Raw genomic sequence first — 21,407 nt, 5'->3', positions numbered from 1 at the left:
TCGCAAAACAAGGCTTTCCTGTATTTCTTTTCTTTTCCTTTTCTTTTTTCTTTTCTTTTCTTTTTTTTTTTTTTTTTATGAGTTCAAGCCCCATGTTGGGCATAGAGCTTACTTTATTTTTTATTTTTTTAATTTATTTTTTTAATTTTTATTATTTTTTTTCAATATATGAAGTTTATTGTCAAATTGGTTTCCATACAACACCCAGTGCTCATCCCAACAGGTGCCCTCCTCAATACCCATCACCCACCCTCCCCTCCTTCCCACCCCCCATCAACCCTCAGTTTGTTCTCAGTTTTTTAAGAGTCTCTTATGCTTTGGCTCTCTTCCACTCTAACGTCTTTTTTTTTCTTCCCCTCCCCCATGGCTTTCCTGTATTTCATTTAATCTTTGCAGTCATTCTGTGGAACCCCATCTTACACAGGAGGTAAGTGAGGCTGAGAAAGGTGAGGTGGCTTGCCTAAAATCTCACAGCTGACTAAACGGTAGAGTAGGGTTTGCGTTAAAGTTTTCTGATCCCAAGTCCAGTGCTCTTTAAAACTGCATGTTGAGAGCAACAAGCATTCCAGACTCAACCTGTCACCCCTACATCCAGTCCAGGCAGATATTTGCATATCTTGGCAGTAACATATCTTAGTGGCTTTAAATGTAGGAAAACACGGAGGCATTTCCCTTCCGTCACTTTATGAAGCAAGATATCAAGAGAATTTTATTAGGCTTTGGCAAATACTCTTAATAGGAAAAATCAACCATATATTTTATTATTCTTTTGTTCAGTGCTGTGGCAATTATTCAAACACTCACGAAAGATCTATGTTTCTCTATAATTCCAACTTTCTATTTGATTATAGTCCATGTTTCATCATTTATGAGAGGAGTAATAAGAATAGATATTCAAAATGGACTTGTTTAAAGTCTCAAATCGACTAAATTAAGTAATATTTTTATTTTTTTAATTGCTCACACAGATTTTCGTCTTCTCAGAAAGAACTTTCCAGATACTTGCTCTCTTCTCATGACCTCCATGTTTGAGCGGGAGGCTGCCCCTTATTTATTATGCCATCCTATACTCTGTCAAAACATTTGAAAGCCTGCATTGTGATAGTTTCCTCATCTTTTTTTTCTCCACCAGATAATAAGATCCTTGAAGTCAGCAACAAAGTATGTATTTGTATCTCCAGGCACACTAACCGGCATTTGATAGCCCACGATAATTGTTTCTGGATTCATTAATAAAATGCAGCAACAATATAACTAAACATACATAATTACATTTAAAATGGTACCGTAAGAATATTTAGCACATTAAAAAATCTACCTTTTCTATAATTTTACTGCAAAAAATCAAAAAGCTCTAGGAACAACTTCAGGGATGTAGAATTCAGTGGGGCTATTTAAGGCTTCATTTTGACATTTGTTAAGACTTAGGATCACGATGCTTTTTAAGAAGTTGATCCAGAGATGGCTGCTTCGTGGTTCCATTTTTTCCCCTCCATCACATCTCCCACGCAAAGCACAGGCTTTACAGATTAAGTCTGCCTTTCTTGGTTTAAAAGCAGAAAGTCTTTCTGTTTTGTTGAGTTGCTGTCTTACGAGAACAGATGCTGGCCATGCAAGCCTTTAAAATTCACTTTAATTTCTATTGTTTGACTGTTCTTCATGCTGCTACCTCACCTTTGGGACCTTCTAAGTTTTGGTCTGAATGGGAACTAACCTCAAGGGACCTCTTGTCTCAGGCACAGCCACTCAAAGCTCTCCTACACTCACACATCTTACCTTCTTTCCTCAGGAGTGCAACACCATATGGTACCACATTTACATTTCATGACTCAGTCTTAAGGCTGGGATAGGTGTAACTATAAAGTAATGAGACATTTTCCCCAGAAGATCAAACGTCATCATCTGGTAGGTCCTTTGCTCAGGATTGCCATCTTTCAGAATTGTTTATTTCCATGCCTCAGCCAATCTATAGTGCTAGATGGTTCTTTCCACCCTGACCTTTCTTTTCTTCCTATGCAGCAGAGTGAGGTACAAAACTCAAATCAAACCCTGTGCAGAGCAGTGGGGAGCTAAGGGCTGATTTTCTTCCTTCCTGTACATATTCCTTCCCGTCCTAAGGTAGCCAGCCTCAGATGGGTGTGTGTGTATGTTGTGTTGTGTGTGTGTGTGTGTGTGTGTTGTGTGTGTGTGTGTGTCTGAATTAAGAAATATAACTGCTGAGCTTCAAAGACTTCAGTGTTGCCAAGAAGAAAAGTTGGAGACATGAATGGGTTGGAAGCATTAGGCAAGGTAATTGGACTTCAGACATAGGTGGAATTTGAATTATTGGTGGCTTACCACACTGCTTCTCAACCTGGGCTGATTTTGCTCTCCAGGGGACATCCAGCAATTCCTGGAGGCATTTTTGGTTGTCACACTTTGGGGTGGGGAAGGGTTATTACTAGTGGGAGGAGGCCAGCAATGTTGCTAAACATTCAACAATGGACTCCTCTCCCCCACAACAAAGAATTATCTGGCCCAAATATTCAATATTGCTGAGGATGAGAAATGCCGGACTGAGATAAAGGATAATCAGACCAGGTGTCATACTATAAGAAAGAAAAAAAAAATGTAGAAATTAACTTACTGTTGCAATTTTAAAAACTCATTCAGATGACATCTCATCAACCTCCCCTCACCTAATGTTTGCATATGAGGCATTTATATGGATACACATTTTCACATATAAGTATTCTTTTGCTCTTGGCACAGAATAAAAGTGGGAGACCTGCAACGTGACTGGCCTCTGGTTCCCAGAACTGAATTAGTCCCACCCTGGTATTTATTCACTTTCTCAGAATCCTATGCTGTGTGTCTCCTTCATGGCACCAGTCACCATAGACATTTGTGCCATTCTCATTTCCAGTATGGCTCTCCTACAAGAGTGTGAGCCTCATGAGGCCAGGAACTGGGTCCAATCTATCCCAGGACCCAGCCCAGCATCTGGTGTATGCAGGGCGTGGGGGGCAGCTAAGAGAGTGGACACTTTGTGGTGTCCACAAACTGCCTGGGCTTAACTTCGCACTCTACCACTAAGTCACGGTGCAACCTCAGGCAGTCACCATAACTTTTGCAAAGGCTCAGTTTCCTCATCTATAAAAATGGTGTATATGGCACCTGCCTCATAGGTAGAATTAAACAAGTTATTATGTGCAGAGTGCTTAAGGAACATTTGATGATGAGTGAAGCGTCAAAAAGCAAAGGTAGGGTTAAACATCTGCCTGCAAACCAGCAATGCAGAAAATGAACAAAGAGAAACACATAAAACCCCTGGCTTTTACTTTGTGGGAGTTTCTAAATGTAATCTTTCCCTTCTTTGTGATGTAACAAATGTGGAAAGCTGCCTGTTAATATTTACAGGCACAGTGAAAGCCTTAGCAGGATACACATTTTTTCCATATTGATTTTGCTTCACAATTGATGCTCCACCCAGTTTCTCTGCTAGGTCCAGTTTCTCACTATATTTTTTGCTGTAGGTTAATTTCACTTTTTTATTGTCTTCCGATAAAAACTGATTTAAAGCACTAAGGTAAGTCAATCTAAAAAAGGCATTTAACAGTTTTCTGTGGTTGAACACCCACTATTCTTCCTGTATCAAAGTTAACTTCTTTCTGCAGCCTTACATTCTTCTGCTTCCTAGGCTCTTTCAAACACACAGAGGGTTTAAATCTTAATTGTTCTGTAACTGATACATTCTGAAACTTTACTGTACTCTTTAGATCTACTCTCCCTGTGGGTCTCTGATCCTTTACTACCCTCCACCTTCCCTTGGTGATTTTCTATGTATATATCTTGCAGAAGCTCCAGAGAGAAGATTGATTTCTAATCATTTACTTACGCACACAATTATTCACTTGACATTCAAGAAGTAATTGTTGAGCACCAGTGTATTCCAAACTCTGCTCCCAACTTCCAGGATGAGCAGTGAACACACAGGCAGGGTACCCCCCCGCCCCCCCGCCCGAACTGGCCCAGAGCAGGTATTCTTGAGTTCAAAGGGAGACCATAAGAAAATGAAGCAAATGAACAAGGTAATTTCTGACACCATGTGAAGGAAATCACACCATTGTTTTTTTTTTTAACCTCCCTCCCTCCCTCCTTCCCTCCCTCCCTCCCTTCTTCCCTTCCTCCCTCCCTTCCTTCCTTCCTTCCTTCCTTCCTTCCTTTTCTTTTTAATTTATATCCAAGTTAGTCAGCATATAGGGCAATAATGATTTCAGGAGTAGAATCCAGTGATTCATCCCCTATGTATAACACCCAGTGCTCATCCCAACAAGTGTCCTCCTGGATGCCCCTCTCCCATTTAGCTCATCCCCCCACCCAACACCCCTCCAGCAACCCTCAGTTTGTTCTCTGTATTTAAGAGTCTCTTATGTTTTGTCCCCCTCCTTGTTTTAATATTTTTGCTTCCCTTCCTTTATGTTAATCTGTTTTGTATCTTAAAGTCCACATATGAGTGAAGTTATGTGATATTTGTCTTTCTCTGACTAATTTTGCTTAGTATAATACACTCTAGTTCCAAACATGTTGTTGCAAATGGCAAGATTTCATTCTTTAATTGCCGAGTAATATTGCATTGTGTAGATATAGATATAGATATAGATATAGATATAGATATAGATATAGGTATCTTCTTTATCCATTCATCCATTGATGGACATTTGGACTCTTTCCATACTTTGGCTATTGTTGATAGTGCTGCTATAAACATTGGGGTGCATGTGCCCCTTCGAAACAGCACACCTATGTCCTTTGGATAAATAACTAGCAGTGCAATTGCTGGGTCATAAGGTAGTTCTATTTTTAATTTTTCGAGGAACCTCCGTACTGTTTTCCAGAGTGGCTGCACAAGTTTGCATTCCAGCAGCAAGGCAAAAGAGATCCTCTTTCTCTGCATCCTTGTCAACATCTGTTGTTGCCCGAGTTGTTAACGTTAGCGATTTCGACAGGTGTAAGGTGGTGTCTCATTATGGGTTTGATTTGTATTTCCCCGATGATGAGGGATGTTGAGAATTTTTTCACATGTTCATTGGAGCCATCTGGATGTCTTCTTTGGAAAAGTGTCTATTCATGTCTTTTGCCCATTTTGTCACTGGATTATTTGTCTTGGGTGTTGAGTTTGGTACTTCTTTATAGATTTTGGATATTATCCCTTTATCAGATATGTCATTTGCAAATGTCTTCTCCCATTCCGTCGGTTGCCTTTTAGTTTTGCTGATTGTTTCCTTCGCTGTGCAGAAGCTTTTTATTTTGATGAGGTCCCAGTAGTTCATTTTTGCTTTTGTTTCCCTTGCCTCTGGAGACATGTTGAGTAAGAAGTTGCTGTGGCCGAGATCAAAGAGGTTTTTGCCTGCTTTCTCTTTGAGGATTTTGATGGCTTCCTGTCTTAAGTTTAGGTCTTTCACCCATTTTGAGTTTATTTTTGTGTATGGTCTAGGAAAGTGGTCCAGGTTCATTTTTCAGCATGTGGCTGTCCAGTTTTCTCAACCCCATCTGCTGAAGAAACTGCCTTTATTCCATTGGATATTCTTTCCTGGTTTGTCAAAGATTAGTTGGCCATATGTTTGTGGGTCCTTGCTATAACAAACTACCACAAACATGGGAGCTTAAAACAACACAAATTCCTTGAACAGTTTCTGGAGATCAGGTGTCTGCCATGGGTCTCACTGGGCTAAAATCATGATGTTGTCAGGTCTACAGTCCTTCCTAATATTCTAAAGAAGAATATATTTTCTTGCCTTTTCCAGAATCTACAGAAGCTGTATTCCTTGGCTCATGGCCCTTTCCTCCATCTTCAGAGCCAGCAGTGACCTGTTGAGTCTTTCTTTTCTTTTCTTTTTTTTTCAAGTTTCTTTATTTATTTTGATATAGAAAGTGTGAGCAAAGGAGGGGCAGAGAAAGAGGGAGAGAGACAGATCCCAAGCAGGCTCTGCACTGTCAGCACACAGCCTGATGCGGGGCTCAAACCTACAAATGGTGAGATCATGTCCTGAGCCAAAATCAAGAGTTGGACACTTAACAGACTGAGCCACCCAGGAACACTCCCTATGGAGCGTTCCTTATATCTCATCGCTCTGACATTGACTCTTCTGCCTCCCTCTTCCACATTTAAAGGACCTTGTGATCACACTGGGTCTAAATGGATACACCTGGATAATCTCCTTACCTGAAGATCAGTGGATTCTCAATGTACAGTCCAGCTACATTCTTAACTCCGCCCCTCTGCTGTGTAACATAACATATTCATCAGTTTCAGGGATTAGGGTGTAGACTTCTCTGGGAGCCATCTGCCTGTCTACCACAATGATCTAAGAGGTACTATAATTTTAGCATCCTGTTCACTACCTACATAGATGTTTAATAAATTCAATATTTAGGAAACACATCAGAATTATAACATTTACTTCTTATTAAATCATTACAGCAAGAGCTGTGTTTTCTTTACTGAAGAATCAGTGAGGGGTGGAGTGGTTTCAGCCAACCTTCCAGGTAAACACAAAGTTATCTCAATGCAGGGAGAGGCTCAGGGCCCATGCCACACGAGGCCCTGGAGGAGAAGCTCCCTGCATTTCACTGGCTTCTCCTTTGGGACTGGCTTTGGCTGGATCACTAGCGCAGGACCATGGGGGTGACCGTCCCTCCTCCTTAGCAGTGCCTCTGCCCGTGGCTTCCTGAGGGCTCCACCACCTTGATTTCTGTTGGCTGCAGCAGTTTTCTTGAATTATAAAATGGAGGGTTTTTGTTGTTGTTGTTGTTGTTGTTGTTGTTTTGTTTGTTTGTTTTAGGACCCTAGAATAAAGAAACTGAATTTCAGAATAGCTGGGGGAAATATCTGAAATGGTTGAGAAGGTTTTTTGATTGGTGAATGAGAGATCAGAGTTTTATGGGGCTGCTTTCATGCAGTATGAATATGGAGAGTTTAATTTTTAATTTCTGCAGTGTTGCTCGGGTTTATGATGCCACTATTTTGCTGGATGCAACCGAAGCACACTGTTCTTCCTCCTCACTAAATTACAGCCTTCTGTTCCTCAAAATGTGTCCTAAGAATTAAGCCTTGACAGTCTAACAAGACCTTGCATCACTGGCCCTTCCGACCCCCCGATTATATAACACAGTTGGCTGCTTATGTGTCACTCTGCTTCTTCTGTCTGTATCCATCTATTTTACTCTGGATTCATGGCTGTGTTCTCCATGCAACTGAGAGCTCTCAGCATGAAGGGGGGAAGTGGCCCACAGCTCTTATTTCGCTTGTACTTCTGCACAATGGCTACAAAGTTCTGTGGCCGAGAGTTCCCGAATTTGATTATCTTCATGAAGGGTGTTGCTTGAAAAGGCTGCAGAAAAATATTAATTTTATTTCCTAGCTAGCTTTTACCCGCACAACCCAACATAGGCCAGGCCCACCAGAAAGGTTTGGGAATTCGATTTGCAGAGAAGATTGCTAATGCCAAGCCACATTTGAGCACTTGAGAAGGTCAGCCCTACTCACATGAAGGTAAAAAGCTGGGCAGTGTCTTCCTCAGCATGCTTTCTCCAGATGTCATTCTCATCTCACACTATACCGACTTAGATCTAATTAGAAATTCCCATTCGCACAGGCATCTGGATTTCTTTATAGAACGGCCACTGAAATCTCTGACCTAGATGGTTAAAGCAAATCTGAAATATCTTAAATTAAAGACATGCCTCTACCAACTGCAGTTCCAAGAGGGAAGAATCTTCTGGGTAAAATAAAAACGTTACATTTATGCTTAGCAAGAGGAGCTGTGAAAAACTGGAAATTTATTTTCTGTTTCCTCTCTGTTTTTTCATGAAACCCATCCTAAGGATTGAATAACAGCACGATCTCATTGATTGTATGCTCTGCTCCCTTTGGGATTTGAGAGGAGGGAAGATCCTACCTTCTACGGCTCAGAAGGTGAACTGTGTGAGTTTTTATTCTGCTGGAGAAGTCCAAAAAACCGGTCACACCTCAGCTTTACCGACAGCTCCTTGGCCAATTACACTGTGTTTATAACACAGATTGGAAGTGCTTGTGTGTGTGTGTGTGTGTGTGTGTGTGTGTGTGTGTGTTGTAATGGTTACAGGAAATCTAAATTGAAACTTTGCTACATGTAGCTATAATGTTCACTTAGATAATTGCTTTTTTGTAAACATAGTTTCTTACAAAGTCTCAGCTTGCTGCTATGGAAGCAATGACATTAACAGAAATAACACTGGTGCCACAAATCTTCAGGGATTTTTTTTTTTTAATGGAAAGGAAAATTCTAAAACTAAAAATATACTTTTTATTTGCAACTATGGGAATACAAACACCAGAAAAACACAAGAGGACTGCATAATTGGGACATGGGAGGTATGCTATCTGGCAGTTTTAGAGCAAGGGCAGTCATGGGATGGAATCTAAGTCTTAGGTCATTACAACTTGGTCAAAAAAGAAAAAAAAATCTGCATTCACAAAAGAGATGATGTCTGGGAGGGAGTGACAGCTTCCCCAACTTGTTCCACCACACGCCCCTTTGTATTACCCTTATGGGGTACAGGGTGCTCACCCTAACACCTTCTGAGTTTATAGTGCTTATGACCTCATGCGCCTTGTCCCTTTAGCATACAGTTTTTAAAGTTTATTTATTTATTTTCAGAGAGAGAGTGTGTGTGTGTGTGTGCATGAGTGGGGGGAGCGCAGAGAGAGAGAGAAAGAGAGGGAGAGGGAGAGAGAGAATCCCAAGCAGGCCCCATGCTGCCAGGGTAGAGCCCGACATGGGGCTCGATCTCATGAACTGGGAGATCATGACCCGAGCTGAAATCAAGAGTCTGATGCTCAACTGACTGAGCCACCCAGGTGCCCCAGCACAGAATTTTTTAACGCAGATAACCACCTACTGCAGAGATACTATCCCTTAATTCGTTAATTGTTAATCTTAATTGATATTGATTTTGCAGAATCCATGAAAAAATGTCCAAATCTAAAAGTATTGAAATCTAAAAGAAATACCCTCTTCTTTATTTCAACTGTGAACATCAACACCAGTTGGATTTGAAGGCATCTTACTAAGATCAGGTCCAGCTCATTTAAATTGGTCTCTGTTAGCAAAGACAATGGAATGGTTTTCTGCATGCTTGAACTTAGTGATCTTATGACTATAACTATAAATTACTTACATCAAAATGTTGATTCCTAAAACTGGATTATAGAAAAATTTTCTTCCCTTTAAGGAGCACTGAATTTTTATTTATTTTTTGTCTTTATATCTTTTGCTTTCTTCTGGATCTTAAAAGTTTTAGGGGGTTATAAAGAGAAATGTCACTTTCTGTGTTTTAAATCCACTGTAAGGCTAAGAGAAGGTTACACTTAAAAAGCAAAAACTTGCCTGGGTTTCTCTTATCAAATAGATATTTGCCAACAACAGTTCCCCTGGAAACTGGGGAAGAGGAGAACAGGATTCATGCCCCCTGATAGCAGGCTGAAGTTGCGTCTTCGTTTACAAAGTTGCATATATTCTATCAAGATTGCTTTTATTCCATTAAATTTTACCTTGGCTAATTGATTTAGCAAAATAGGATTCCAGATTTTTGTAAGAGGGAAAATATGACAGTTAAAGATTGAAAACTACCTTGAGAAAGGGAAAAAAATAGTTGTTACTTAAAATAGGTCCAGAATGACCCTGTGCCAGACTTACATCAGCGCCGTGCTGAAGAAAGTCCTATTTACAATGGATGGTGAAGAATTCAATTTTAATTTTTGCAGCTTGAGCCATGTCACATATGTGTCTATGTCAGCTTTCCCTGAAGTCTGGATCTGACAATCTGACTGAATCAACACTGGACTGTTAAGAAACAAAAATAAAAGGCAACGTTGTGGCACAACACAGTCAGGTATCTGGGTCATTGAAAAGATTCAATAAATGAAGAGATATAGACAATGACTAATGATTTACAGGAATGAAATTATAGAACAATTACAGTGTATTTCCATTGGCAAGCTTATCAAAAGTTGATTCTTCAAGTACTTTCGCTATCCATAAATTCTCATGGTTGATGGTTTTTTTTTTTCTTTTTTTTTGCCCTGGAATCTGTAGTTTATTAAAAACTTTAGTTTGGGGAATTTTTTTGCTGCTGGCAGAAGAATGCATGCATGCCCTGGGGTGTTATAACAGCACATTAATGCAACATTACATTAATCAATGGCACTACAGACATATACTATTTTAAAAAGAAGACAACTACAAAATCCACATGTGTGTTGTCTGGGCAAGTGAGATTCTGACTTGGCAAAACGTCACATTCCAAGTTCAGCCATCCTGAAATAAATCCAATTTGTACACTTTACGTCAACAACAGAAAACACTGATTGAGCAAAGGTAAGGTATTTATGCATCCATCATTTATCACCGGAATAGATAATGCAAAAAGAATGAGACATAGTGCCAAAGAGAAACATTCCTTTAAAGTTAATTAGTAAGCTTCTAAAGATACTTATCAAAAGGATAATCCAGGGAGACCTGCGTCGATCAAGCCAATCCAACAGCTCTGTGCATACAACAGGAGCCAAGCCACAACCACTACAGCTTTGAATACCTGCCAGAATGTCACCCTTATGTGGCTCTGTGTTTTTATCCACAAGAGGCTTGAAGGAGATTATCTGGATCATTTGTAGCAAGCGGATTTCACATTTTGCCACGCAGGCTCGGGTTCATGGCTGGTCTGCTCAATCCTTTAAGTGTGGACCAGGAATGAAGTCACACGTGAGCTCATTTTCCAAGGAGACCAATCTACCTGCCCCATGGCTCTGGAGACTAGGACACTGGTTCACGGGGCACATGAAAAGCACTGAAACTCTGAACCAAAGATCTTGCAGTGACTTCGGACTAAAGTCTGTGTGAGGCATGCCTCGCTTGAAGGCAGTGAAGATACACTGTCGGAATGAGGAAGCAACTCAGAGGTAAAATATATGGACAGTGGGTGGGCAGCCTAATTTCCATTATGTGAGGTTCTCCTTCCACTAGACAGCCTTGGATTACTTGAACTCTCTGAAAATAACGCCTTCCGCTTTCTCTTGTTTTCACCTTAAAGTCTATCTCCTCTCTCTGGAACCCTTTTTCTTTGTTCTTATCTCCAGGGCAGACATGTTTCTTCACCATTCTAAGGAATCCTTCACCCTTGCTCTCAACTTGGACTCCCCACATTGTTCAGAATCTTGTTCCATCCACTGTTTCTATGGGAGATTAAAGATGGCTATAAATTCTTTGTTGTTCCTCTTACTGAGAGATGGAAGCAAGGTCCCTTCCCCTTGAATCTGACCTTGCCTTATGGACTTGATTGACTGATAGTATGCAGAGGGAAGTGACGCTCTGGGTTTTTGAAGCTAGGCCTTAAGAAGTCTTGCAATTTTGCCCGGACTTCCTGGCACACTTCTTTGGGAGCTATGAGTGGCCATATAAGAAGCTGGACTACCTGAAGAGATTGGTGAGGCCAAAAACAGGTGCTCTGGTCAACTGCTCCAGCTCAATACTACTGTCCAGCCATCCCTATTGAGGCACAAGACATGTTGGCTAAAGACCACTGAGCAGTAGAGCACTTCACTTCACAGAGTAAAGACCACTCTGTTGATACCACGTGGAAAAGTCACCCAGCTAAGCACTGCCTCAATTTCAGATCTACAAAATCCTGATACGGTACAGGTGTTGTTCTTGAAAGTCACCAAGTGTTGGGGCAGGATGTCATGCAGCAATCAATGCTGGAACAGAACTCCCTCTTTTTTAATTTTTCCTTTAAAAAAAATCAATTCTTCATCTTCTACCTACAAAATCTGCTCAGTTCTTCCCAGTGTTAAAATCTTCCCTCAATCCCACCATGTAATACAATAAAGCTCTGCTTTCCTCAATGGTAATCATCTTCAAAAGACTAGTCTCTACCACTGCTTCCGTGTCCTCATTTCCCACTCTTTAAACACACAGCAATCTGGTGTTCACAATCTCCATTCTAAAATGGCAGGATTTCAATGTTGGAAGGGACCTGAAAGGCCGCCTCATCCAGCCATATGTTCACTCCTAAATTCCCCTCCATAAGGTTCCTTCTTGGTAGTAGGCGTCTTGACGATGCTCTAACAACTCAAGGAATGTAGCACTTGGTGCCACCCAAGGATGCTCATTCTATCTTTGGATATCTGAGATTATGAGGAAGTTCTCTCTGATTCTGCACAGAATTCTGTCTCTGTAAATTTTCTATCCATCAGTCCTAGTTTTCTTGCTCCTAATTTTATAGAAAAAGCCTAACCTCTCCAATATGGAGACACTTAAAAGCATCCAGGTAGGACATGGATTAGGTGGTGGCAGTGGACCCGGAGAGAAGAGAATGTATCTGACATTTATTCAAGCTGAAGACATTTTAGTGTTACTGAAATCTGGATGCATCTTAAAATGGATGTGTGAAGTCACAGGGTGAACCTTACAGTCACCTTTTATCTTTCTACAGTGTAATTTAACTTAAGTCTTGAGCTGCCTTCTATTTAGTTAAGGGAAATGTGGAGACAGTGGAGACACAATGATAAAGCATAAATGGTGGCTTAGAGTATGGACTGTGAGGTCAGACTGGCTGCAGTATTCTCTGGCTATGTGACCTTGAGTGACTCAGCTACGAAAACTCCAGCCACTTTCGGGGAAACTCATTCATGTTCAGTTATTTCATAGTCAAACTCAGAACTCAAACAATCAAATTAGGGTTCTGCTCTTCCTTCTCTTTTTCCTGGGGTACCGTCTAAATTCTAAGAAGGCCCATATGTGTCGTGGCATCAGGAAAAGCCATCTAGTCTGTTAGCCCCAATTCCTGCTGACCCTCCTGGGGACCCACACCGCTTTTGCCGCTGACGTTGCTTCTGTTTCCACAGCCTCCAGCACATGGAATCCACATCACATATGCTGATGGTGTCCCTTCTGCAGGACACCAAGGCCTTTGGGCGTCCCTCCCAGGGCAGCCTCTGGGGACACAGGGAATTTTAAGATGTTTTCCACGTGCCCTGGATATCTCAACCAGTCATTGCTGCTTTTCCAACCCACCATCCTGCTGCTACAAGATTTCCCTATTAGGCGTGGCTTCTACCGGAGCGACGACTGGACTCAAATCCTGGTCCTCTGGGATTTCCCCAAACGGTTCTGGGGTTTCTGTTCCTTCCCATCTCCAGGTGCCAGGGCACGGCATACCTTCTCAGGGTACTTTGGCATCTCGACTGCAGATCCTTCTCCTGCCAGAAGCTAAAATGTCCTCTCTTGGGGAACAAGATGCATCTCAGACCTCACCCTTCCTTCTCTTCAATTATATTAAATTATCAGGCTTTGGCTCTTGATAGGCACAGCAAACTTTGAAGCCAGTTTTTAAAGTTTTATATTTTTAAAAATTCTGTCTTGTAATTAACAGAACAGAACAGAAGAAAATAAAAACCAACCGTGGCTCCAGATGAGCTGTTTGGAGTCACGTGGCCCAAGTGTAGCAGTCAATAGCCAAAAATTTGCCTCTTTGCTTTCTGCAATTAGTTTGTCCCTTTAGCTAAAAACCTCAGAGATCTGAAGTAAAAAAAAAATTACCAAGACAGAGAAAACATAGCATTTTAAAAGTCAGTCCCATTATAACTACACTTGATTTGGTAGTGCTTACTTTGTTCCTGAAAGCTGTAATTAAATTAAGTCGATGGTACATCTTACATGAGTGGCACAATAGGAGTGAGGGGAGGAAGTAATTCAGAGGTAGTTTCTATGAAACTTGGTATGATGGAGCGGTGAAGAGGGCACAAGCCAGAAATGAGTAACCTAGATTTAAATCCTAGATGTCCTAGAGCAATTTACTAACTTCCTACACCTCAGCCCCTCGTCTGTTAAATACTGATAGTAATAACAATGAACTCATAGGATGTTATGAGGATCACAAGAGTTCGTTCGTGGAGAACATTAAGGCGGCGTCTGGCACAAAGTAGATAATTAAGTAGCATTAGTTACTGTCCTGTGTTGGATGTGGAGAGGGGTATAGAACAGAGGGAAAGACAACTCTACTGGTCAGATTTACAACTAACTTGTTAGTCCTGAGCTGGAACTAGAAGCATGTTCCCCTTCCTCCAAATCATTACGCCTGTCCGTGGAGAGCCTAGACTCCCAAGACATGGATAAAATGCAAACCCTCTTTAATCACATCCTCTTGAAACCTAGTGGGATGGAAAGTGTCCCCAGCTCCTCACCGCAGAAGAGAAGTAAGGTTACCGGTTTTCAGCACTCCAGGCAGAGCAGAGGGTGGGGGAGAGGTCCACAGCTGATGGATTTCTATTCGGATTGAGAGAAAAGCAGCATCCGCATCTCTCAAGTGATGTGTGGGGTCCCCTCTACTTATGGAGCCTCTGGGGCTAGTCCTGACTATAACCAACTCACAAAATCCTTTATAATATATAGCTTAAAGTCAACCACATATTTAAATTTACGGTTTGCAGTGGTGCCTAAATCAAACTGCTCCACTGCAATGAAGTTATGTGGGAAAGCTTTATTTTTATGGCTAACACACTTCAGTTACTTGAGGGAACAGTCTAAGGACCAAAAGACATTTCATAATGAAGCAGTATTTGCTTGGGCTTCTTAGTGGAATTGTCCTGTGGACCTTTTGCAAATAAAATGATTCACTTTATGGGCTGGAGTAGCAAGGTGGATGGTTGTGACATTTACTGAGATGGAGAACAGGGAGGAAGGTAGGAGTAGTCCAAATTTCAGTTTTGGATGTGTTACATACAAAATACGTAGGAGAAATGTGAGTGGAGGCCTTAGGCGGGTCTAGAAGTCAAATGAGATATAAATATAGGAGTTTCGTTGACTTTTGTTAGGAGAAAGCAAAGAACAGGAAAAATGCCTCCAGGAGAGATTGTAGGAAGAAAAGAAAATCCAGTATTGGTCCCAAGACACCACAATATGTAAACATTGAGGAGAGGAGGAGCCTGCGGAGAAAATGAGAAGCAGCAGCCAGGAGAAAACCAGAGGCCAAGAAGAGAGAGTGCCAAGGAAGTACAAGTGGCTAGCTGGGTAAAATACTGCTCAGAGAGTTGAGGAAAGTGAGGAATCAAATGTGGCCATGGACTTGGTCAATGGGAGGTGAGTGCAAACCCTCATGTTGAACTGAAAGCAGTTTCAGTGGAGGGGTGAGGCAGGATTCTGATTCAGAGTAAGTTACAGAGTGAAGAAGGGTCAGGCAGTGGAGACAATCTGTATAGACAACTCTGGAGAAGCTCAGGCTGAAGGAGGAGGAGAGAGAAAGCAGAGATAAGAAGCTCTGTGATCGTACGGAGTGCCGAGAATTCAGTAGACGGGCAGGGACAGGGAGACGGATGTTGTCATATCAGGGACTCATGTCGTCTTTAACATCACCTGAAACCATCCTGCCATTTTCACACTGATGTTGTTGTCATGATCCTCTACTCTAAAAAACCGGCCTTTAAAAAGTGTTTTCTCTATTCTCCTCAGCAGTGAATTCATCTTATCTGCGCTTCAACTAGGAATTTATGCAGCTGACTACCCACACTGATGTCTCTGTGCTCCAACACCACATCCGGACACGGGCATCTCATGTGGCATCTCATGTGGCATCTCAGCAGTGTCTCAAAAACAACATGCTCCTGTAAAGAGCGGGCATTTTCTCCGCCAGGTCCTCTTTGCTCCCCTATTTCCTTTCATGGGACATCCAGACACTCACTCTCAAAACCCTATTTTCCTTTTCAGTCATCGGGAAACTGCCTCATATTCCCTGGCTTGGAGACTTTCTCTTGGTGGTCACCTGCCCAGATCACCTTCCTCACCACTTCCATCTGTCAAAAACCTACCCATCCTTTAAAGCTTATATGTGAGCCAGAAAATTCTGCCGATGCTTCCAATTTGGTGGGATCTTCCCGACAGTGAAGCCTTCTTGTGTACCTCTCTTCAATTAGATTTACTTGAGGGATTGATTGTCTTATCTGCCTGATTAGACTTTAAACTTCATGAGCAGGGGCCTTATCTTACTCATTTTTGCATTGCTTGCATCACCAGATACAACAGGCACTCAGCAAGGTTTTGCTGAACTGGCTTAAAAGTAAATTAATGAATTCTTTAGATGAAATGAGTTATTTCCAGTTGTATGCATGCGAATAAATAATATGCTGGAAACTTAAGAATGCACTCAACTGGAGGACAGAAATGAGTTCATATGAACATCAGAGCACTGCCAAAAATCGCTTTTCTTTCCTGGAACAAGTATTTATGTAACTTTTTATTATGGTATGGAATATTTCAAATATACCTAAAAGTAGAAAGAATAGCATTATGAACCCCCATGAATTATTAGCCAGTTACAAAAACTCACAATATTTTCCCAATCTAATTTTGTCTATTTATCAACCCCGTCCCATTTTTTTTTTTCCTGGAGTGTTTTAAAGCAAACTGCAGACATCATATCATTTCACTTACATACCCCTCAGCAAATATCTCTACCAGATGAAGTTTTGTTTTATAATTTAACCACATGTCAGACCTAATGAAATGAATTCTAATTACTTAATATGATTTAATATCTAGTTTTTTGTTCATATGTCCTCAATTTGTTGCAATCATTTTATTCAGAGAATGCTTAATTTAATACTTATAGCCCATTTTAAGGCAATTTAGTGGTAAGCATTAACTCTTGATTCTTTTAGCATATGTGCTGGAAGAGGTTAAGGAAAAAGGAGATACTCAATTTTTGAATTACTTAGTTTCCTTGATTCATTTCCTTTCCTCTTCAGCTACTGCTGCTTTGGATCTTTTTCATTCTCATGTTTACGAAAACATGAGAAGGAAAAGAAAGGGTGACAGAGGCTACTGTCTATTTGTCCCCCCATATCTTTTGTCTCCTTTCTCTAGAAGAATACAGTATCGGCACAAGGCTAAAGACGATTATTTCCTAGACCCTCTTGCAGTTAGCCACAAGACCATGCGACTTTTTGAGCAAAAGTGATTGTGTGGAATTTCTGGGTCATGCCTTTCACTGAAAAGATGTGTGTTGTCTCCTCTCTTACACCCCCTTCGTCATGGCTTAAATGCAGATGTGGTGGGGTAAGCCATCTGCCACCCCACAGATGATGAACATCCTTAGAGGATGCAGAAGCAACCAAATGAAAGAGCCTGGGGCCCTGGTTGACCTCATCAGGAAGAGTTGGCCTGCCAACCTGCAGACCACCAGTTTTAAACTACTGTTATTTTGGTATCTGTTACAACAGCTGTTCTGATATCTTAATTACGTTAGAAGGTAAAACTCAACAATGTCCGTATTATAAATCGAACGGAAGTTTTCTAAAAATCTAATGAGAGTTTCTGTTTCCTACATCACAGTCAAATGTTCTCTGCATATGTTTCCAGTTATTACTAGCTATCATTCTGTCTTGGAGCATGATAATCAACTGACCTTAGTTAACTGATTGTATACCACGACAAGCAGCAAAGTGGAAAGACTGGCTAGATTTGGTTCCAGGCAAACTTATTTGAATCCTCCCTTGCCACTCCCTAGCTATGAAGAAGTTACTAGAACCACACGACACTTTAACCACAGACACTTTAAATACCTGTAAAATGGGAATAACAGAGCTCCTTAGAAGATTAATTAGGGAGAATAAATAAGTTTGTGTATATCAGAGGAGCGAACACAGTACTTGGCACAAAGAAGTATCCAGAAAAGGTTAATTTCGTTTCCTTTGGTTCCCTGTATACATAAGTCACAAGGGTCTGATGATATTTTCTGATAAGCTACTACTGCTATAGCCGTTCAGGTCTCCGGCACTTGTCGGAACCAGCAAAATTTATTGGACACTGCGTAGGAGCCCTGGGATTTATAATGCCGGTCTCTTCTTAAAGGTTGTGAGAGAAACCGTAGAAAACACTGGCGAATGAAAACCTTCTCCCAAGGATTATATGGCTGCTTAGAAAGGATGTTGATAAGCGGTGCCTTAGCGAGGGTAACACTAGCCGATAGAGCGCACTACTCTCTCATCTCAGACAACAGAGGTTCCTAGAGCATGAGGCTCTGCTCCATCCAGTTACCCAAGGGTCCAGACTGGCAGAGTCACCGACCAGCCTGAAAACATGGGATGGGAGGATTATGTGGGCGGTGTTTACAGGCCAGGCCAGGAAGTGATTTCATAACTTCCATTCACATTCCACTGTCCACGAGTCTAATGTTGAGACCTAACTGCGAGGGATGCTGGCAAATATGGTCTGGTGAGCACCCAGGAAGGAGAGAAAGAAAAGTGGGGATCGGCTAGCAGCATCTGCCAAAAGCAGTTACCCTAAAAGACTTTACTGAACTATTTTATTTAGCTTCAACTTGAGTACGGGGAGAGTAGACTTAGAAACACTGGGCCAAAACCTCTATTAGCGATGTCTCTCAAAAATCCTTGTATGATACAAGAAATGAATTTAGGGAAGATAAGTTTTTAAAGAATTGACCAGACACATATCTCCCAAATGCTCCAAAGTGACGTCAGTAAGTAGAAACAATCACTTAAAAAAATGTTTTAATGGCAGAAAACCCAAATTATTTTAGCTAGGAAAAGACTCAAGCGTTGGATCATTTTCCTCTAGGAAAAAAAAAAAAAAAAAGCACTTTTGATTAGGGAAGGATCTGAACTTCTAAGGGATTCTCAAGAGTCATTAACTTCACGTTGTCTTTTCCTAAACAATGGTGTCCTAGTTCCTGGACTAACAGCACACAGGTGGCCCAGAAACCACACATTGGTCACAGCCCTGGTGAGAGTCTCTGAGACACGGGGCAAAACCTGTAAAGAGGCTGCAGACGATTGTGTTTCATTATAATGATATTTCCAGAAATAAAGGGAATTACACATTAATAAAGCAATAAAATTCTCAGGGTAACCATGACAACTGCTGCAAATTTAATAACATTTTATACACCTCAAGAGTTTTTTTCTCTTTCTCATTTTTTTTTTTTAATTGCCAGAAAGATTAAAGAAATTCCGAGAAGGAGCTGAGAAGCACTGTCTCATCTAGTACCCTCACACTTGCAAAGATGTCACCGCGCGCTCGGTTCATGATCATATTGACTTCGCAGCAGCCTCTGGAAACACCCCCCCCCCCCAAGGTTCCCACATGCATTTATCTTGAAAGATGGTCACAGACTGGAGCCCGCAGTTCAGTGTCTTTGAATGATATCTGGTCAGAGAACTAGTTCCCCAAGTCAAGTCCAATTTCATTTGTTTTCTAAAGTAGAATTTTCGCCAGAGCAAATGGTTCTAACACATGTCTACAGAAATTTCCAAAGCTTCCTAAATATCTCAATCAGATTTTAGAACATTTTATCTATTTTCTTTTTTAAAGATTTTATTTTTAAGTAATCTCTACACCCAACACGGGGCTTGAACTCACAACCCTGAGATCACGAGTCACACACTCTACCGACCGAGCCAGCTGGTGTCTCTTAGGACATTTTAAACAAAGACATAATCTAAATTATGCAGGCTTTCAATTAATCATGTTTTTTTGTTTTTGTTTTGCTTTCGTTGTGCTGACAAATCAGAAGTCACGAATGGGAAGGATTATTTTAAAGGTTGTCTTCCTCCTCTTTCAAGAAGTACACAGGGGCAGCTGGGTGGCTCAGTTGGTTAAGTGATTGACTTCGGCTCAGGTCATGATCTCGCGGTTCGTGGGTTCGAGTCCTGCATCGGGCTCTGTGCTGACAGCTCAGAGCCTGGAGCCTGCTTCAGATTCTGTGGCTCCCTCTCTCTCTGCCCCTCCCCCTGCTCACACTCTGTGTGCGTCTCTCTCTCAAAAATAAATATTAAAAAAAATGTTTTTAAGTGCACAAACAAGTTACTTCTTTTTTTAATCCATCTTTCTGCATATTCCCCTATGATCTGCCCATATTGCGTACAGATTAACGTTCAGATCAATATAGGAAACTTATTCCAGGTGACAGTACATTAAGTGGCAGAACACCACTTGTGTAGCTGGGGAAGCTTCCGACCCTGCTAAGGGTGTATGTCAGAAATAGTGCCTCTGTCCCTGGGAGAAAATGAGGTTCACAAGGAAAATTGCCTACCCCTCAACTGCAACACTCAGTCTACCCTTGTTTGTGTCTCAAGGGAAAGATGAACTGGTCCATCTTCCTCCACCTCAAAACTGCCACATTCAGGAGGTTTTGTTAGTGCTTCTTGCTGTTCAGGCAGGCTCTTCTTTCCCTATGGCTTGTTACCTTGTAGTCACTTTGCTGCTCCTTGGTACCCGTGCCAGTCCCTGTCCTTGTCTGATGGCACCAACGTGTGGCCCAGTACGTTCCTTCTTCCCAAAGTGCTTTCCTCTGGGCTCCTCCACCTGCTTTCTCCCCGGGCTAGTGTCCCACACTCGTGACGTCCTTCTCAGTCTTCTCCCTGCAAGGTGGGCAGTGACCAAGCCTCCATTCCCAGCCTTCTCCTCCCTCTTAAACCCAGGCTGTCCCTGTCATTTCTTCCCCCTCAACCCCAAGGCAGGAAGCCTTCTAAAATGCTGCTCTGACCCCACTTCACCTCTGGTTAAAATCCTTCAATAACCCCCCAAAGCTAGCAGTATCACCTTCTGTCTCCTTGGCCGGGGCACCGAGAGCTTCTGGCTTGGCCCCGAGTCATGGCCAAGTGTCACTGCCTCCAGGCACCTCTTCTGTGGTGGGGTCACACTTTATGCAAGTTTGTCAAACATATGGTGGTGTTTCCCGCCTCTGCTTCTGCTGTTCCTCCACCTGGGCTGCCTTTCTTATATAGTTTGGATGCTAACCCTTTCTTGTATATGTCATTTGCAAATATCTTCTCCCATTCCATAGGCTGTCTTTTAGGTTGTTTTTTTTTTTTCATTGTTTCCTTTGCTGTGCAGAAGCTTTTTATTTGATGAAATCTCAGTAGTTTATTTTTGCTTTTGTTTCCCTTGCCTCAGGAGACATACTTAGAAAAAGTTGCTACGGCTAATGCCGAAGAGGTTACTGCCTGTGTTCTCTTCTAGGATTTTTATGGTTTTAGGTCTCACATTTAGGTCTGAAAAAGATGGGTTTAAATTTACATGTGTATTCGAATGAAGTGCTGCTTCAGAAAAATTTTCTGCATTTCAGATTGATGCCCCCTCCTTCTGGTGAGGATCTATGTAGCGCATGGGAACATTAAACGTGGCATCAGAGAAGTGGAAACAGCTCGCATTAACAAAAAGGAGCATGTCAGCATCAGGAAATACAACATTGTTTCCACTCTTAAATTCTAGGAGATTACTGCATAGATACTTATAAAAAAAATACTGAGTAAACTAATAGGAAATATCTCCAGAGTGATTTTGCAAAACAGACAGTTCAGACTGGCAGAAAGT

At 41.5% G+C, this 21,407-nt stretch overlaps 1 protein-coding gene across 16 annotated transcripts in view; it reads right to left on the bottom strand.

Annotated features, from left to right (window-relative positions):
• The window catches only part of AIG1 (androgen induced 1), a 319,775-nt gene that overhangs the window by 195,504 nt on the left and 102,864 nt on the right, over positions 1-21,407 (bottom strand). The window contains exon 4 of one of the 16 annotated variants that reach the window (XM_058735502.1): positions 5,865-6,828. The exons of 14 other annotated variants lie outside the window; for them this stretch is intronic. In XM_058735502.1, the coding sequence (XP_058591485.1) occupies positions 6,685-6,828 (144 nt within the window). In that variant the 3' untranslated portion in view covers positions 5,865-6,684. Of the gene's footprint in view, positions 1-5,864; positions 6,829-9,718; positions 9,867-21,407 lie in introns of those variants that run through there. One more of the 16 variants, XM_058735503.1, reaches the window with a different exon arrangement.

Source organism: Neofelis nebulosa, chromosome 6 (genome assembly GCF_028018385.1).
Source record: "Neofelis nebulosa isolate mNeoNeb1 chromosome 6, mNeoNeb1.pri, whole genome shotgun sequence".
Taxonomy (NCBI): domain Eukaryota; kingdom Metazoa; phylum Chordata; class Mammalia; order Carnivora; family Felidae; genus Neofelis; species Neofelis nebulosa.
Note: the sequence above shows the minus strand (reverse complement) of the source record. Positions and strands in the feature narration are given on the sequence as shown.